This window comes from Hibiscus syriacus, unplaced genomic scaffold (assembly GCF_006381635.1).
Source record: "Hibiscus syriacus cultivar Baekdansim isolate YM2019G1 unplaced genomic scaffold, ASM638163v2 tig00110432_pilon, whole genome shotgun sequence".
Taxonomy (NCBI): domain Eukaryota; kingdom Viridiplantae; phylum Streptophyta; class Magnoliopsida; order Malvales; family Malvaceae; genus Hibiscus; species Hibiscus syriacus.
In genome coordinates, this window is record NW_024062735.1 from 239 (window position 1) to 17,195 (window position 16,957).

The window sequence follows — 16,957 nt, forward strand, 5'->3', positions numbered from 1 at the left end:
TGGAGAAGTGGATGCTGCTCATCATCCGTGCCATCAAAAAAATTCTGACTAGCTTTGCCACCAATCAGTGGCAAGCTCTTCCTCCGTGGGTGTCAGTCTTTGTAATGGAATGTTGGCCTCCTAAAATATAAAAACTCAAACAAAGTTAAACGTCTACTATTAATAACTTGTTTATATTTATAGGAAGTATGTGTGTTACTTACATTATTTATTGTGGCATATGGTATTAAGTCTTCCCATCCAACAGAGTTTTCCTCTTCCAGGAAATAGCCCTGGGAATATCATTTGACGTTTTTATTGCATATGTACGCATGTTGGGAAAGCCTCGAATATCCAACTACAAACAATATAATAACAAAATTAGTAATTGTTAAATAATTATATAATTTTAGAAACATTATATAGAAATTCTTACCTTAAAAGGCCCAAACAAAGCCTGACAAAGTGTATTTGGACCCATCGCCCCGCAAACTTTGCGGTCATCAAAGGCAGACGACAACTTAGTCCAGGTAGCTTTCCATATACGACCCCCCGAAACATTCCATGCATTCAGGTCCTCTACCAATATTATTAGCTCCCGATGAATAGGTTGTCTGGCCTCTCTGCCTAAAAAGCCGGCATACACAAGTAGTAGAAGGCATACTCGGACACATCGACGTCTTCCATCCGATGAAACCAGCTTCTTATTAAATAATTTCTTCAGGTCGTCGACATGTAGGTTCGGCTTCTCCATTGACTCATCCGAAAAAACCCGGGATAACCATGATGGGCGGGCGATATGACGAGTGTACCGGCCTACATCATCGTGTCCGAATCGTAGACCAGTGATTAAGCAGAACTCCTTCCGCCCAAAGCAAGTATACGCTGGTGGAAAATGAAACCATATCTCTTCCTCACCACGTTGTATACTGTCGGGTAGATTTGATGTCATGGTCCTGAAGCCACAAATGGGTCAAATTAGCATCTCCACCCGGATGCTGTACTCTCACCCATGGCCCGAACAGGTTTCCTCAAACAATTGTCTTTGAGCAGGTGAAAGCTTCTTTGCAATGTAGTGGCCAGGTGACTTTATTTCTCAAGGTCAATTGAGCCGAAAAATTTCTACAAAAACAATAAACATACAAGTTAGATATACCAAAAAACTACACTGTGAAGATATACCAAAACATAAACATAAAAGTAGTAGTTTATTCTTGAAACTAAAATTTGCAACACTGTTTTGTCTTTTGGTTGAAATGAAAATCGCAACGAGAGAATCGCAACGCGAGATGACAATCGCACCGAGAATCGCAACGCGAAATGAAAATCGCAACGAGAGAATCGCAACGCGAATGAAAATCGCAATGCGATTTTGGTTTCGCGTTGCGATTCTCTCGTTGCGATTTTCATTTCGCGTTGCGATTCTCTCGTTGCGACAGTCATTCTCTCGTTGCGATTTTCATTTATCTCGTTGCGACTCTTCTGCAAATTGAAACTTGAATGGATTGCATTACTTCACCAAAAGACAGAACAAAGACAAAGACAAATACTAACTTGAAAATCGCAACGAGAGAATAGCACGCGAAATGAAAATCGCAACGACAGAATCGTAACGCGAAATGAAATCTAAGTGAAATGGTTAATCTATTATTGAAATGCCAGTAAACTTATCATCAGTTTCAATATGAAAACCTACAATAATGCAAACATTTCAAAATAAAATAATTAAAAAAACTAACCCTCGAGGTTGATTTTCCATTTCTGAATATTGTGAGGGATTTCTGACCGTGAATGGTTGTGAGGGATTTCGCCGGAGATGGGACGGAAATCTTCGGAGATGGGGACGGATTTCTTCGCCGTAGAGAGTGAGAGATGGAGATGGGACCGAGTTGTGATTTTAGGTTTTAGGTTATGAGTTGCGATTACGGGATTTTGTCTTAATATTCTTTTTGTAATTTGAAAATAAAATACGCGTAGCGATTATAATGGCGCTTTAAATATCGCGTTGCGATTTACGGATACGCGTTGCGATTTTATGTATTATCGTTGCGATTTACGGATACGCGTTGCGATATACGGATACGCATTGCGATTTACCCATACGCGTTGCGATTTACGGATACACGTTGCGATTTACGGATACGCGTTGCGATTTATGTGTTCGCGTTGCGATTTTCATATTCGCGTTGCGATTATGGAAAATCGCAATGCGAATTTCTACTATCGCATCGCGATTTTCAAGAATCGCGTTGCGATTTTGGAAACTGATTTGCGATTCTGGAAACTGATTTGCGATTCTGGGGATCGCGTTGCGATTTTTATTTCGCGTTGCGATTTTGTTGGTCATTTTGGCAAATCCAAAAAAAGTTGGTTAAAATCGTATATTATAACTTTTTTTTGGTCACTGAGGCGATTTTCTCTTTTCAAATTTCTCGCTCTCTCTTTCTGCTCTACGCTGCTTCGGTTCTGTTCAGGTAAAACTAGAAGCTCTCCTTTTTCTTTTTTCTTGTTCCTTTTTAATAGAATTAATAATTTTAGTTTGATTATTTGAAAATCATTCAACTTGTTCCAATATTTTCCATTTTCTGATTTTATATCCTTAAATTTTAACATCTGTTGCTGAATTATGTAACTTACTCAAGATTTTCAGATGATCTGTAATTTCAATTTTGATGTTTTAGTTAGGACCTTAGTTATTTCCAGTTAAAGGCTAAAGTTCGTTATGTTATGATGTCTTATGTTGTGACCCTAATTTGAGAAATAGGGTTTGACTCATGGGCAACTTAATTGAATCCGCTTTGGTATTGCTTCAACTTGTAATTCATGACTATATTGTTTTTTTTTTCTAATCTAAAGATCTCGTCTATTTCCCGGTGCCTCTGTTATGCACTGTTTGTTAATTGAAGGCTACTGGTGGCATACGCTCTTAGAATTTGAGTTTCAGTTGAATTTTGATATTTTTCTTCTTTAGGTGTAATGTTGGCGGATGTTTTTCGTAAAGCACTTTCGAATTAATGTTGTTTACATTTTTTTTTGAAGTTTAATGTTGTTTACATTTGTCTTCAATGATAGGGAAGCTTTTATTCCTTGGGAACTAATAGAAAGAAAAGGATAAAGGCCTTGGAACCACATTCAGAAAGTAATGTGCATGGTTGTAAGGGAGTTGATAAATCCAGAAAGTTAGGTGTCGAGCAGAAGCTCCAGGGAGCATCAGGCAGGCCATTGGACTCCTTTTTTTAATACTTTGTCTTGCCTTATTAAGAAATATATCTTTTTAAGTATAAATGTCGATGTGTTTCATAAATTGGTGAACTTGAATTATTCTTTTAACTATAAGTTTTTTTTATCTTTAAATTTAGGAAAAACAGAAAAGGATGAGCAGTCATCACCTTCTGGTTCAGGTGATGCAGTATCTTCGAGGTCTATAACTACAACAAGTTTTGTGGAAGAAATTACAAAGCCGCCTGCACTTGACCTGAATACAGAAGAAAGACTTCATCGTTCCAATAAGATTAAGTTGCAGCTCTTTCCAATAGATGAAAGCACTCGTCTAGGATTAGAAAAGGTAAAATTGTAAACCTAAAAACACTTTAAGCCTTTTCCATAATGTATACGTAGGCTGAAGGTTAATTATTCTTTACTCTAGGATGGGTTTCATCCATATTTGGAACTGACTTTAAGTGCTAGAAAGAAGATATCCTCTGTGCTTAAGCACATTGATAGCAAGTGGGGCAGGTCAAGTATCGCTGTAGGGGAGCCCATGCTTTTCCCATATGTAGCAGAAAATCTGATCAGTTACCGTTGGACGAGAAATGACATCTGTATCAATGCCAGTGATATCTATGCAACAATCGGAAGCCCATCTATGTTTCGTTTAAGGTCAAATACCTGATGACCTTTCTTAATCTTTATTTTTCATTCTCTCATTTTATACATTATTTATTTTGGCTCCTAGTAGTTTATGTTTATTGATATATTGTAACTGACTTCTACTTTTAAGGTACGGTTGGATGTCTGATCTTGAAGCAAAAACCTCGGGGCAGCCTTCTGTATCAGCTCCGTTCAAAGCCTCTTCAGAACTTGTAGATGCACCGAAAAGTCGCAACACTTACATGCAGAATACTTATGGAAATGGCAAAAAGCTGAGGTAACTAGTGAAGAATCTGGAAAACTAGCCATTACAAGTGGAGAAACAAATGTAGCAGCTGCTGGGAAGGTGTCTAATGGAGTTGGTTCTATGGTACGCTGTCTATGACCAGTTTTCTACTTATTAGCTCACCTAGAGAATAATGTCTTTTTCTATCTTATATTTTTAGTAAAACTGCATTGCCATTAACCTGAATCAAACATGTAACCTCAGTCAAGCATTTAACGTGATTACAAGTTACAAAAAGGCATAGGCATGGCAATATATTATATGCTTCTTTGAATATTACCTATTATATTTACACTTTTGTTTTGACGGTGACAATTTTACCGACTTTTGAGATAAGGCTTTGGGATCACATTGTGTAAGTTATTTGATTCTTGGCACAAAACTAAAACCTTTATATCCAAAAGAATGCTAGGTTGTAATAAGTTTCATGTCAAATAATTTATCTTTCTGAAGCTGTAACACCCCCAACTCGTATTCGAGTCCGAGGTGTCACATTGACCATTCAAAGCATATACTTTTATAAAAAAAACATAGAAAATTTAAAACTTCTATTATTTAAAGTAAATCTTTTACATAAACATGTTTAAAACCTTAACAGATTCCATCAGAGCGTACATATATAATGACTTAGTTACATGCCAACATACTAAATTATATGACAAGACATACTTTACAAAATATTTCTGATCTGAACTTTGCGCGGAGATATGTTGCTTTACGGATCCGAAGCTTGATCTTCTGACTCATCCACACTTACGTATAAGACACTTACACGCTAAGTCATAGACTTAGTGAGACATGTAAATACATAAAGTAAACTAACAAATGCATGAACATCTTATGTAATACACATTATACTTATATACCTATTGAACTCATCACTAACATGTTTATCTTTACTTATTTCTTTGTCATTAATTTACTTCCATCATATGAGCATATATTGAATATAAACGTATAATGTAATCTCAACAACAACAATACATGAATAATTGCTATGATTATATCCTGCATAACCATATAACATCTCATATCACCATTACACATATGCACTTGTTACCATTATTATTATATGATTCTAACTTATCACTATACATATCACATATCACATATACCATTTCACGAAAACACACATATCATTATATCAAATTATGTTTTCTTTTCAAAGCCCATGCACACTATTGAGAACTTAAGGTATGTGAGTACATAGAGGTTGTGCACAATGCTGTCACCACAGCTCGTATAAATCCACTAGAGGCGCGTAGAATTTATCCCGAAGGACCACTTAGATGTCCCAAAGGACCACATATAACAAATATGTCCTTAAAGACCACTATGTCCCGAAGGACCGCGTAGACCCTCGACTCTTGGCATGCCAACTATACCTATAACTCTCATAACACATGACATGGGCATTATCTTTTACCTCATTACACAATCACATATTCATATCACATAGTTATTTCACATAGCTTTTTATCACGTCTCATATGATCACATAGTCACGTAGTTTAATTTCACGTAACATTTTTCCATGAAATTCACATTATTCATCATTTTCACATATGGTCACATCACATAGTTCTTTATCTCATTTCATATAGTTCACATATACCTTTTTCTCATATGCATATAACATATTATTTCTTATCTTTTAACTTATATTACATATGCATGTAATCTTATGACTTATTATCAACATCTCATAGACCACTATCATACAACACATTTTCGCACATACATTTTCTAATACAATCCCTTCATTTAATTATAACATCTAATCTATCTTATTATACTAATATGTATTCATATTATCCATTTCACATACGTTACATATCATATAGCATTCTAATAGAAACACATATGAGTCATATTATTTTAACATATATTTTATCATAAATCTAATGACTACATGACCTATTGTCATAAATATATGCATTTACATAGTTCACCCATAAAGATGCATTCAACAATTAGACATATGTATGTACTCATATACCATACATCTAACCCCATATCATTACCTGTTTATGCTTTAGTACTTATATCATATAATATCGGAATTAGACTCATCGCAAGTCTTAATTCCTTAACATAATGTACACTTACTATCATGTACTCACCTGGTCTCAACAAAAACTCTTAAGCTCTTGTTTTCTTTGTGTATCTTACTCTATCGACCTATCCAAACTTTGCTTTCGATCGATGTCTACACAATAATATATTTATACTATCTGTATTTGTTGAGTTAATCGATTGATGGAAATGACCAAGAGGGGGGTGAATTGGCAATTAAAATTTTGGTGGAAGCTTTTGCAGAAAATTGAAAATATTTGTACAACAATTTAGAGTGGTTCGACTTTCTCAACCAAAGTCTACGTCCACTACCTTAGCTATCCACACTAAGGATTTTCCAACAAATTCACTAATTCGTTCTTCCTATTGAGGACAAAAAGTAACCTTACAACTTCTTCAAGAATTATACCCCAAATTCTTGAGCACACTCTTTTTCAAAGAGAAATACACAAATGTGCAAACTTACAAGGAAAACCTCACAAGGTAAGATGTTTGCACAATTCTAGAACAAGAAAAGAACACTCAAAAATAATTATAAATGAGCACAAATGGTGTTCTTGAAAGCAAAATGAATATTGAAAGGAAAATTGACTTGATTTGCATAAACTTGGTGTTTGATGCTTTCTCTCTTGTTTCTCTATGATTTCTTGTTGATCAAAGGCTTCAGAACTTGTTTAAATACACCTTGAATCACTTCTGAACGTTGAGGATCATTAATGAAGTTATTGGAGCCGTTTAAGTGTGAAAACAATTAATACAACAGCTTGGAGCGTGGGGGGAATCAGTACCTCTTATGGGAATCGGTTCCCTAAGTGTAAAATTCAAATATTTCAGCCGTTAAACAGGAGGGAATCGATACCCCCTGGGGGGGAATCGGTTCCCTCCGAGCATTCTGTTTTTCTCGGAGCAAAACCATTCAGGGGGAATTGGTACCCCCTTGGAGGGGAATCAGTTCCCTCTGAGCAATCTAGAATTTTTTGCTTTGAAATGGTTCGAAATATTTTGTAAAATCGTTTTGAAATTATTTTAAGATTAAAACTTAATTTTACACTTGAGTAAGGATTTAAAATGAATTTTGAAATACTTTGAGTAATATTTTGATATTCAATTTAATATATCGAATATGCTTAGAAAAATTATTTTCAAAATTAAAATTCTTTTAATTTAATTTGTTATATCGAAACATCAAAATGTTTTCAACAATCTCCCCCTTTTTGATATAACAAAACATTTTATGATTTTCTAATTTCAAAATGAATTTTGATTTTGAAAATACTACTCCCCCTTACTTTAACACGACTCCTCTTAACATTATTCCTCTTTAAAACGCTTTTAACATTTCTCCCCCTTTTTGTTAAATCAAAAAGATTCGGAAAAGATTTTAAACAAGGATTTAAAAACATTTAGCCAATTGATTATATATATAGTTTAAGCTGCTAACATCACAATCAAGAGAAACGTTAGCCATTAGTTCCATAATTCAATATTCATAAATAATGTGAAATGACAAAAATTGGCCATAATGCAACTAATATGTAAATGATGCAAAAATAAAATTAAGCTGAAAATGAAAGTTAAAAACAAACCAAATATATAAGCATGTAAGTTCAAATATCCAATTATCCATCAAATTTAAACATCTAAAATAAAACAATCTATGAACATCAAAATGTTTCACAATTTAAAGTTTTGAGTTCGGGATGATAAATCCATTGGCCCGTTTCCTTATCCTTTTTCCATCTTGCTTTCTTCAAGGAAGTAAGATTGATTTGGTTTTGAAGAGGGATAAGAATATCAGAAAAGACCCTAAGACTGCGTTTGATAAACAAATCACTAAGGAGACAACCATAAACTAAAGTCTCTGTATTCTTGGAGGGAATAGTGTTTATGGAAACTCACTAAAGATGATCTGTGGCAGATTAATCTTCTTTTTATATTAGATACAGTATATCCACCATATATCTATGTTCCTAAAGGGTGGAGTACCTACCTCCGGATGGTCTAAACCACCAAGAGATCAAATAATGAAGGAATCTATCACGATGAGTTCTTAGGGTACTCTCACTATCCTTAGACTTATAGGGTGAATCCATAGTCTCTTTTTCATTAAACCTGAGTTATCTAGTCCAAAATGGGTAGCGATTGTGTCGGAGTCTATAAAAATGAATTGTCCTAAAAGATATGATCGAATTCTTATAATTTCATATCAGTGCTCGTTTTGGACACATACCACATTGGAATAGAAAAATGCGGACTAATTGATGATAAACCAAAGGTTTGAGTTTAAAGAGTTTATCAAACTTCTAGGATTTAAGAGTATGAAGATATTGAAAGTCCATATCTTCTATAGCTTGAATCGAAGGGATACGTTCTTCCTGGATTTTGTATGACTCAAAACAAGTATGATACCTATGATATAGATTTTGTTTACGACCAGGTACGTGAAACAAGAGTTCAGAATGGTCATATTTGGGTTATTTGGATTGGGTGGATGAATAAGAGGTCGGTTTTGAGTTGAGCGACTAGATAATGTCCTAGGTCGTTTAGGATTTGTAATGGTTTAAGAATCGAAATAGAATATGTAACCTGCAAATTTAAACACATGTATGCAATATAATCAAAACCCAAAACTCAAACGAGTCCTCAAATATTTCAAGGTTTTCTAAACCGAATCCTAAAGGGCAATGTTTTGAAAAACTATTTGGAAAATAATATTTGAAAATCATAATACGTATAGTTTTTATGAAAACAACATAATTGAATCAAAAACATCAATTAAAACAACAATTCTTGATTTTTTTATTTCGAAATTAAAAGATAATTTTGAAAAATTGAGTGTTTTTGACAGAATTGGTTGTAAAATCATCATATAACCAATGCCCGATGTAATGTTCATCTTAGAACTAATCAAAACTAGTCCTAAGTTCAAAAATCAATGAAATAGAGGATTTTGAAATATTACCTTGAAAATTTGGATTTTATAAGAATGTGATGTTGTTTGCAAGGATTAGAAGTTGAAGAAAGATCTAATTCCTACTTGTATTTGATGATTTTGGTAAAAATGGAGATTTAGAGAGAAAGAGAGGATGAACGATGTTTAAGATAGAAGAGAGGTTTGAGAAAAATAGGGTGTTCTGCCCGTAAAAACCAGAACCCCATATGGGTATCGGTTCCCATTCAAAGGGGGAATCGGTTCCCCTTCAAGGGTATCGATTCCCTATGCCTTATAATTAAAAAATATGTATTTTAAACACTCAAAATGCTAAATTAATCTTCTCTAGTGGTATTAGCAACTCATATATAAAAAATTAATTATATTCAATCAATCAAATTAATCCTTAAACTACATTTGAAAATAAAGTTAATTTTTCTTCAAGAATCATAAACTCCCCCTAACTAATAGCAATGAATGTAATCAGAAATTACTATTATAAGCATTTTTCATTTATTCTTTAAATTGCTAAAATTATTTTAAATACTAAGTGAAGATAGGTCAGTTAAACCTAATTCTCTCCTAAGTGTCCAAAAATGTTCCTTGTCTAAAGGTTTTGTAAAGATATCCGCCAATTGATGCAAAATATCAACAAATTCTAGAACTACATATTCCTTAGTGACATGGTCTCTAATGAAGTGATGTCTTATTTCAATGTGCTTAGTTCTAGAGTGTTGAATGAGATTTTTAGTGAGACAAATAGTACTAGTATTGTCACACTTGATAGGAATGGTACCTACTTCAATTCCATAATCAAAAAGTTATTGTTTCATCCTTAAAACTTGTGCACAACAACTACCAGCTGAAATGTATTCGGCTTCAGTGGTAGATAATGCAACACAATTTTGTTTTTTTTTTGAAAACCAAAAAATCAGCATATTTCCAAGGAATTAGCAAGTACCGGAGGTGTTTTTCCTATCTAATTTGCATCCTCCATAATCTGCATCAGAAAAGGCATGCAAGCTAAAGCTAGAGTCTCTAAGATACCAAAGTCCTAAACTATGAGTGTCCTTAAGGTATCTAAAGATTCTCTTAACAGCTAGTAAATGTGATTCCTTAGGACATGATTGAAATCTAACACATAAGCAAACACTAAACATAATGTCTGGTCTACTTGCAGTTAGATAGAGCAAAAAACCAATCATTGACCTATATAATTTAACATCCACACATTTATCTCCTTCATCCAAGTCAAGCTTTGTAGAAGAGCTCATTGGAGTGTCATGAGGTTTCCCATTTTCCAATTCAAACTTCTTGAGCATATCCTTGATGTACTTAACTTGATTGATGAAGATGCCATCTTTTGTTTGCTTGATTTGGAGTCACAAGAAAAATGAGAGCTGCCTCATCATGCTCATTTCGAATTCGCTTTGCATTAGCTTAGAAAATTCTTGGCAAAGAACATCATTAGTAGAACCAAATATTATATCATCAACATAAATTTGAACTACTAATAAATCTTTACCTTTATGCTTTAAAAACAATGTAGTGTCAACCTTCCCTTTTGAGAAAACCTTTTTCAATTAAATTTTTTTAAAGTATTTCATACCAAGCTCTAGGAGCTTGTTTTAAACCATAAAGTGCTTTTGTCAATTTAAGAACATGATCCAGAAATTTTGAATCTTCAAAACTTGGAGGTTGTTCCACATACACTTCTTCTTTTATAAAACCATTTAAAAATGCACTTTTAACATCCATTTGATATAGTTTAAATTCATGGAAACATGCAAATGCTAATAACATTCTAATTGCTTCCATCCTAGCTACGAGAGCGTATGTTTCATCATAGTATATGCCCTCTTTTTAAGTATACCCTTGAGCAACAAGTCTAGCCTTGTTTCTTACTATATTACCATTCTCATCAAGCTTATTCCTAAATACCCATATAGTACCTACAGTAGATTTATTACTATGCCTTTCAACTAATATCCATACTTGACTTCTTTCAAATTGATTTAATTCTTCTTGCATAGCCATAATCCAATGTTCATCTTTTAATGCTTCTTTAATATTCTTAGGCTCTATGCATGAAATAAATGCAACATAATTACAAATATTTCTAAGAGAAGATCGAGCTGTTACCCCTTTGGATGGATCACCTATAATCTCACCATCCTTGACATAGTTGTATTCTCTTGGATAAGATATTTCCCTTTCTTTAATGGTTGGATTCTCAAGAGGATCATTAGTTACTTCATCTTTTGTTTCTTCCTTTGATGATGGTTCTTCAACGTCATGTCTAACTTCATTTGTGTTTATAATACCTACATCATCATTCATACAAGAATCCTTCTTCGGAAGGGGATTATCATCGAAAACAATATGTATAGACTCTTCTACAACTAAATTTCTTTTATTAAATACTCGATAAGCTTTAGAATTTAAGGAATAACCCAGAAAAATTCCTTCATTACTTTTAGCATCAAATTTGCCAACGTTTTTTTTACCGTTGTTCAAAACAAAACATTTACATCCAAAAGGATGAAAATAGCTAATGTTAGGCTTTTTATTTTTGAAAATTTCATATGGAGTTTTCTTTAAAATTGGCCTAATCATTATTCGATTTACAACATAACAAGCGGTATTTGTGGCTTCCGGCCAAAAATATTTTGGCAAATTATTTTCACAAAGCATGGTTCTAGCCATTTCTTCTAAAGTTCGATTTTTCCTCTCAACAACTCCATTTTGTTGAGGGGTTCTAGGTGCTGAAAAATTATAGCTAATACCATTAGAATTACAAAACTCAATAAATCTAATATTTTCAAATTCAGTGCCATGATCACTCCTAACACTAGTTATAGAGTAACCTTTTTCATTTTGGATTATTTTTTAAAATGTGATGAAATGTTCTAATGCTTCATCTTTAGTGCTTAAAAATAGAACCCAAGTATATCTAGAATAGTCATCTACCAATACAAATGCATATTGTTTTCCACCCAAGCTAGTAGTCCAAATTGGCCCAAAAAGATCTATATGGATCAATTGTAATACTCTACTAGTTGATACGTCATTAATGGATTTAAAAGAAACTCGCTTTTGTTTTCCTTTAGCACAAGCATCACAAGTTTTATCATTATCAAATTTTAGTTTATGCAGCCCTCGAACCAATTCTCCTTGAACTAACCGTTGCAAAACACTCATACTAGCATGCCCTAGTATCCTATGCCATAACAAATCATCATGCTCATCCCTAGCAACTAGGCACAAAATAGTCATATTAATAAAATCTAAATGCATCATGTATATATATCCCTATTTTATGACCAACAAGCATAATCGAAAATAGATGCAATGTCAATCAATTTTGCAATCATTTAAAATAAAACATTGTATCTTTTACCAAATTTATTTTTCAAAAGATTATGCTTTTAACACATTCACATATAAAACATTATGCAATGTTGATTATAGAGATTAAGAGCACATGTATAAAGTTTTTGAAAATGTTATGCATTAAAACTTTATAATATTTAAACAAAAATTTATGCATAAACATTAAGAAAAGTTTTAGGTCAAAATTTTGCAAAACTAAAGTTCTTGAAAAATCGATATCAATTGTTAAAGATATATCAATTACTTTTTAAAAACAATTTTGACCAAAAATTAATATGATAAACTAGAGTTTATAAAACATTACCAAAAATTACCATGTTCATCATACAATATTTTTCAACATACATGAGATAAAACATAATTCAACATTTTAAAACCTCATGCATGCATAAACTAAATGAGCAACCGAATAATAAAAACATTAAGTTTAGAGGTTACCCATTCCCTTTTTATGTGTGGCTAGAGCATCTTGAATATCATCATCTTTATCACCATTGCTCTCACACACCTACAAGAGATATTTAAGTAGATTTTGGTATCCAAATTGCTTTGATCCTTGAACATTAGTTTCAATGCCTCTTGTTCCTTTTGGAACCCATACTTGTCTAATTTTAAATCGTTTTCCTTTCTTTAAAGGACAAGTATGTTCCTTATGACCATGATAATAACAATGTGAACATATTGCCATTATTGAACTAGATGAATTATTTAGAATGATCTCTTTTTCTCTTGTTAAACATTCAAACTTATCCTTCAAATTGAAAATTTCTTTTTAAATACTTTCAAATTTCATTTTTGAGAGCTCTAAGTCCTTCTTCAAGATTTCATTAAATGTAACCCCAGACAGATAGCTCTGATACCACTAAATGTAACCTCCCAGACTGATGCGGGTAACCCGATCCGATCCGGGGTGTCATAGTAGGGCCACCGGAGCGACCCACTGTAAAAATGGCAAAAAATTTAAAACTTTTATTAAAATATGTAACTTATAAAATGATTTATCAGTATGCAAAAATAAAACAGATTTCTAGACTCGTATATAAATCAAAATATAATTACATGCCCCCTAATCACATGTACCATAATCTGCAAGCAACGCCGGGAGAACTCCCTTACTGATGTTGATAGTGATACTGGTACAATTCTTTTAACCTGCAATGGTGAGTAATAGAGTGAGCTTCGAAAAGCTCAGTAATACAGAACTACCAGATGATGCTACATGACATGTAGATAAATGGAAAACCATAATTTCCTTATTGAACCAAACATATACCAATTGCGGAATAATCTGGGGTTCCATTAGTAGTTCATCGAGTAAAAGCCATGAATCTCAGTTCATAAAAAAACCTTTCATACTATCACGTTTTCATGAAGTCGAATAGGATGCCTATTATGTTCCATCAGTACGATAAAACCATAATAGGTACACTAATCAAATGATAGTTCTGTAAAATCCTATAAACCATACTGTAATGGAGCTTTTTAAACTCGTATTTTAAAATCATCTTACAAAGAATTAACCTAAAGGAACATCTTAGGGCCTGAGAGCCTACCCAAGATAGATTTCGGGGCCGTGGGGCCTATCTAAGAACAATCTTAGGGCCGCAGGGCCTACCCGAGAATGATCTCAGGGCCGCAGAGCCTACCTAAGAGTCACATTAGGTCCATAAAAATTTTCCAGCTTGATCAGAGTTGTACTTTACAATTTTGTATCTCCAATATACAATTTATACAATGATACAAATCCATAAGCCATCACCGTTAAGTCGGTGCATCCATAAAACAGTAACCATAGATTTTAGTATACCACATGTTAAAACAATAAAACAATTTTTCAAAATATAAGGAACACTCCAAAGAACCCAAATATTTTTCAGATGTATTTTGTAGTTATCAATATGGATAACATGAACTTGTGCAATTTAATCGGATTCCAGTAATAAGATCTTATTGAAGAGAATCGATTTCTAACTGATCTAATCAGACATTTCAGATTGATACTTTAAAATTCCACTAAGTTTCCATGTGCATTAGGAAAACGTTCAGGAACCTTTATACATAATAATTCTAAATTCAGATTTACTGCGAGTGATTCCATTACCCAAACAATCAGAGGTATTCAGGAATATACTTTGAATTCATAGGATTTCAGCCCAATTGAACCAAATGAGGTATTCAGAATATTTTCCTTCTGCGTTACTTGCGTTTTCAAACATGACCGAAGTGATTTTAGATGAAAATATAGAATCAAATATTCAAGTCATTTACAATCTATGATTATCGATCGTATTATCAACAACTCGAGTTACACAACTCCCAAAATGATGCATGTCAACAAGTCAATTCGTTATCCTTCCAGTGTATTCACTCTTTAATACCATAATGTAGATCCATAGATCATCCCCATAATCATCGTTGAATAGATCTTCTAATGGTTTTTATTTCATTTCTACGTTTCAACGATATCAGGAAATACATACGTACTCGATTCATGTTTTATGACCCATAAGGACAATTCATCATGTAAGATCAACCGTATTCCCAAACTCATCCAATCACCTATTTAATCCTCAGTCATGAGGTTACTCAGTTCATTTAGCAGTCAAGTCTATCCCGGTTACTTCAAAGCTTTCCAGATAATCCAGACGTTTCTGAATTTCATATACATATTGTACTTCCGTTCAATTCAATTTGGTCTTCGTGGTTGATTTGTCGAACAAATATCCAATTCTTAGTGCTGAATGCGATTTAGAGTTGAGATGAGCTGAATACTTTCAAAATTATCATCGAGCCAAACTTGAGTAGACAAACACGCATTCAAGTAATATTTATGTCGTTCAGGTACTGACATATCATTAAAGTTGATCGGCTTACTTAGGCTGTGTTCCATAACTTTATAAAGGTAGTCCAATACCTATGCTTATTTGGATTCCTTAATTAATCCAAGGCATTTACTTAGAATAGGACACAAGGGTATTTTGATAATTTTGGTGTTCATTTTTATTCCATTTATTTCAGAGCTCGAAGATATCCAATCATTCTTGAGCTTGGTGGTATTCTTGGGTCATTTCCATTACAGGGGTATTTTGGTCATTTTATAGATTCAACGTATTTCAATCATTTCCTTCCGTCCGATCTTACTATTAAATTCAATCTTATAATTTATTTCAGTCCTTTCAAACAATTATGACAACATAACACCCCGACAAATTATTCTTCAGGTATTTACTCATAACTCGGATATTTCTGGGTCAAGTGTCTTCTCAGATTTTACAAACGGAAAATCATGAATTTTCCTAAAATAAGTCAGGATCTTAACAATCAAATCCGTACTTAATCGAGTTAAGTAGAATTCCTCAAAGTATTTTCTCATTCAGGGTTAATTAGGACTATTTTACCTTTCAAAGGGATTTCCATAATTTCTTAACCAGATAATTTCAATATTAGCTCTTAAAGAAAATAATTATAATTTAGAGATCCTATGATTAATTGCTTTCCCGAACATTCTCTTATCTTGAAATGATTCCTTAATAGAATTCTAATATCTTGCACAAACCCTCTAGGGGTTAAAAATCGGTTATCCGTATTTCGTAAGCAAAATCTAGCATTTCTTAAGCACATCTGTAGTTTTATCATATCAATATATCCTTTCAGAGTTATTAATCAACTTCCAGGGATAATTCTTGACATCTTACAACTTAAGGGTATTTTTGTAATTTTACCCTATCGGAGTATTATCATAATTTCCCACCCAAGTACCTTTAACATTTAACCTTTGATGAAATAAACTATAAGTTACAAATCCATGTTGATTTCTTTATCACTAAGCACAGAACTTGTAATTTAATTATAACAATCCCTCAATTTCTTATAAAAATCATCTGAACCATAATCAATTACTGAACCCTTTTGCCGTATTCAGATCAAGTGTAGAAACTAATTAACTACACAAAAGAGACCAACATTTATCTTAATCATGCATTTACCAATTTTCACATGTTCCATAAAGCATAAAGAGGTAGTAAAGTATTACCTCGATTTTCGTGCAATACTGATCGACCATAAAAATTTCATTCGAATGTCTTTGATCTTCAATTCAACTTTCAATAATTCCTCAGATACATATCAACATAAATTATATAAAAAACGGAGCTTAATTACGATAAACGGATCGAATCGGGTGATAAATCAGTGAAAAATAGCTTACCGGGTTCGAATTTGGCTAAACGGACCTCGGATTCAGATTCAGGACGTCGAAAGCATAAAATATGACTTTTCGGAAATTTGGAATTTTCGGTCAAAATCAAAGTCAACGGGTTTGACCGGCAATTTCAAGGCCTTCGGGTTCGAATTTTGAAAAACGGATTGCGGAATCGGATTTGGAACATCGAAAAATGTCAAGATAGGTATACTCGGTCAAA

The 16,957-nt window shown here is 33.2% G+C and overlaps 1 protein-coding gene across 1 annotated transcript; it reads left to right on the plus strand.

Moving 5' to 3' along the window:
* Positions 1-3,163: 3,163 nt before the first annotated feature.
* On the plus strand, positions 3,164-4,273 carry LOC120125555 (the record flags this gene model as incomplete). The annotated part of the gene is made up of 3 exons (XM_039143959.1): positions 3,164-3,544; positions 3,626-3,858; positions 3,980-4,273. Coding segments are annotated over 3 exons (765 nt in total), but the record flags the coding sequence as incomplete, so codon positions are not given.
* Between the last annotated feature and the right edge of the window lie 12,684 nt (positions 4,274-16,957).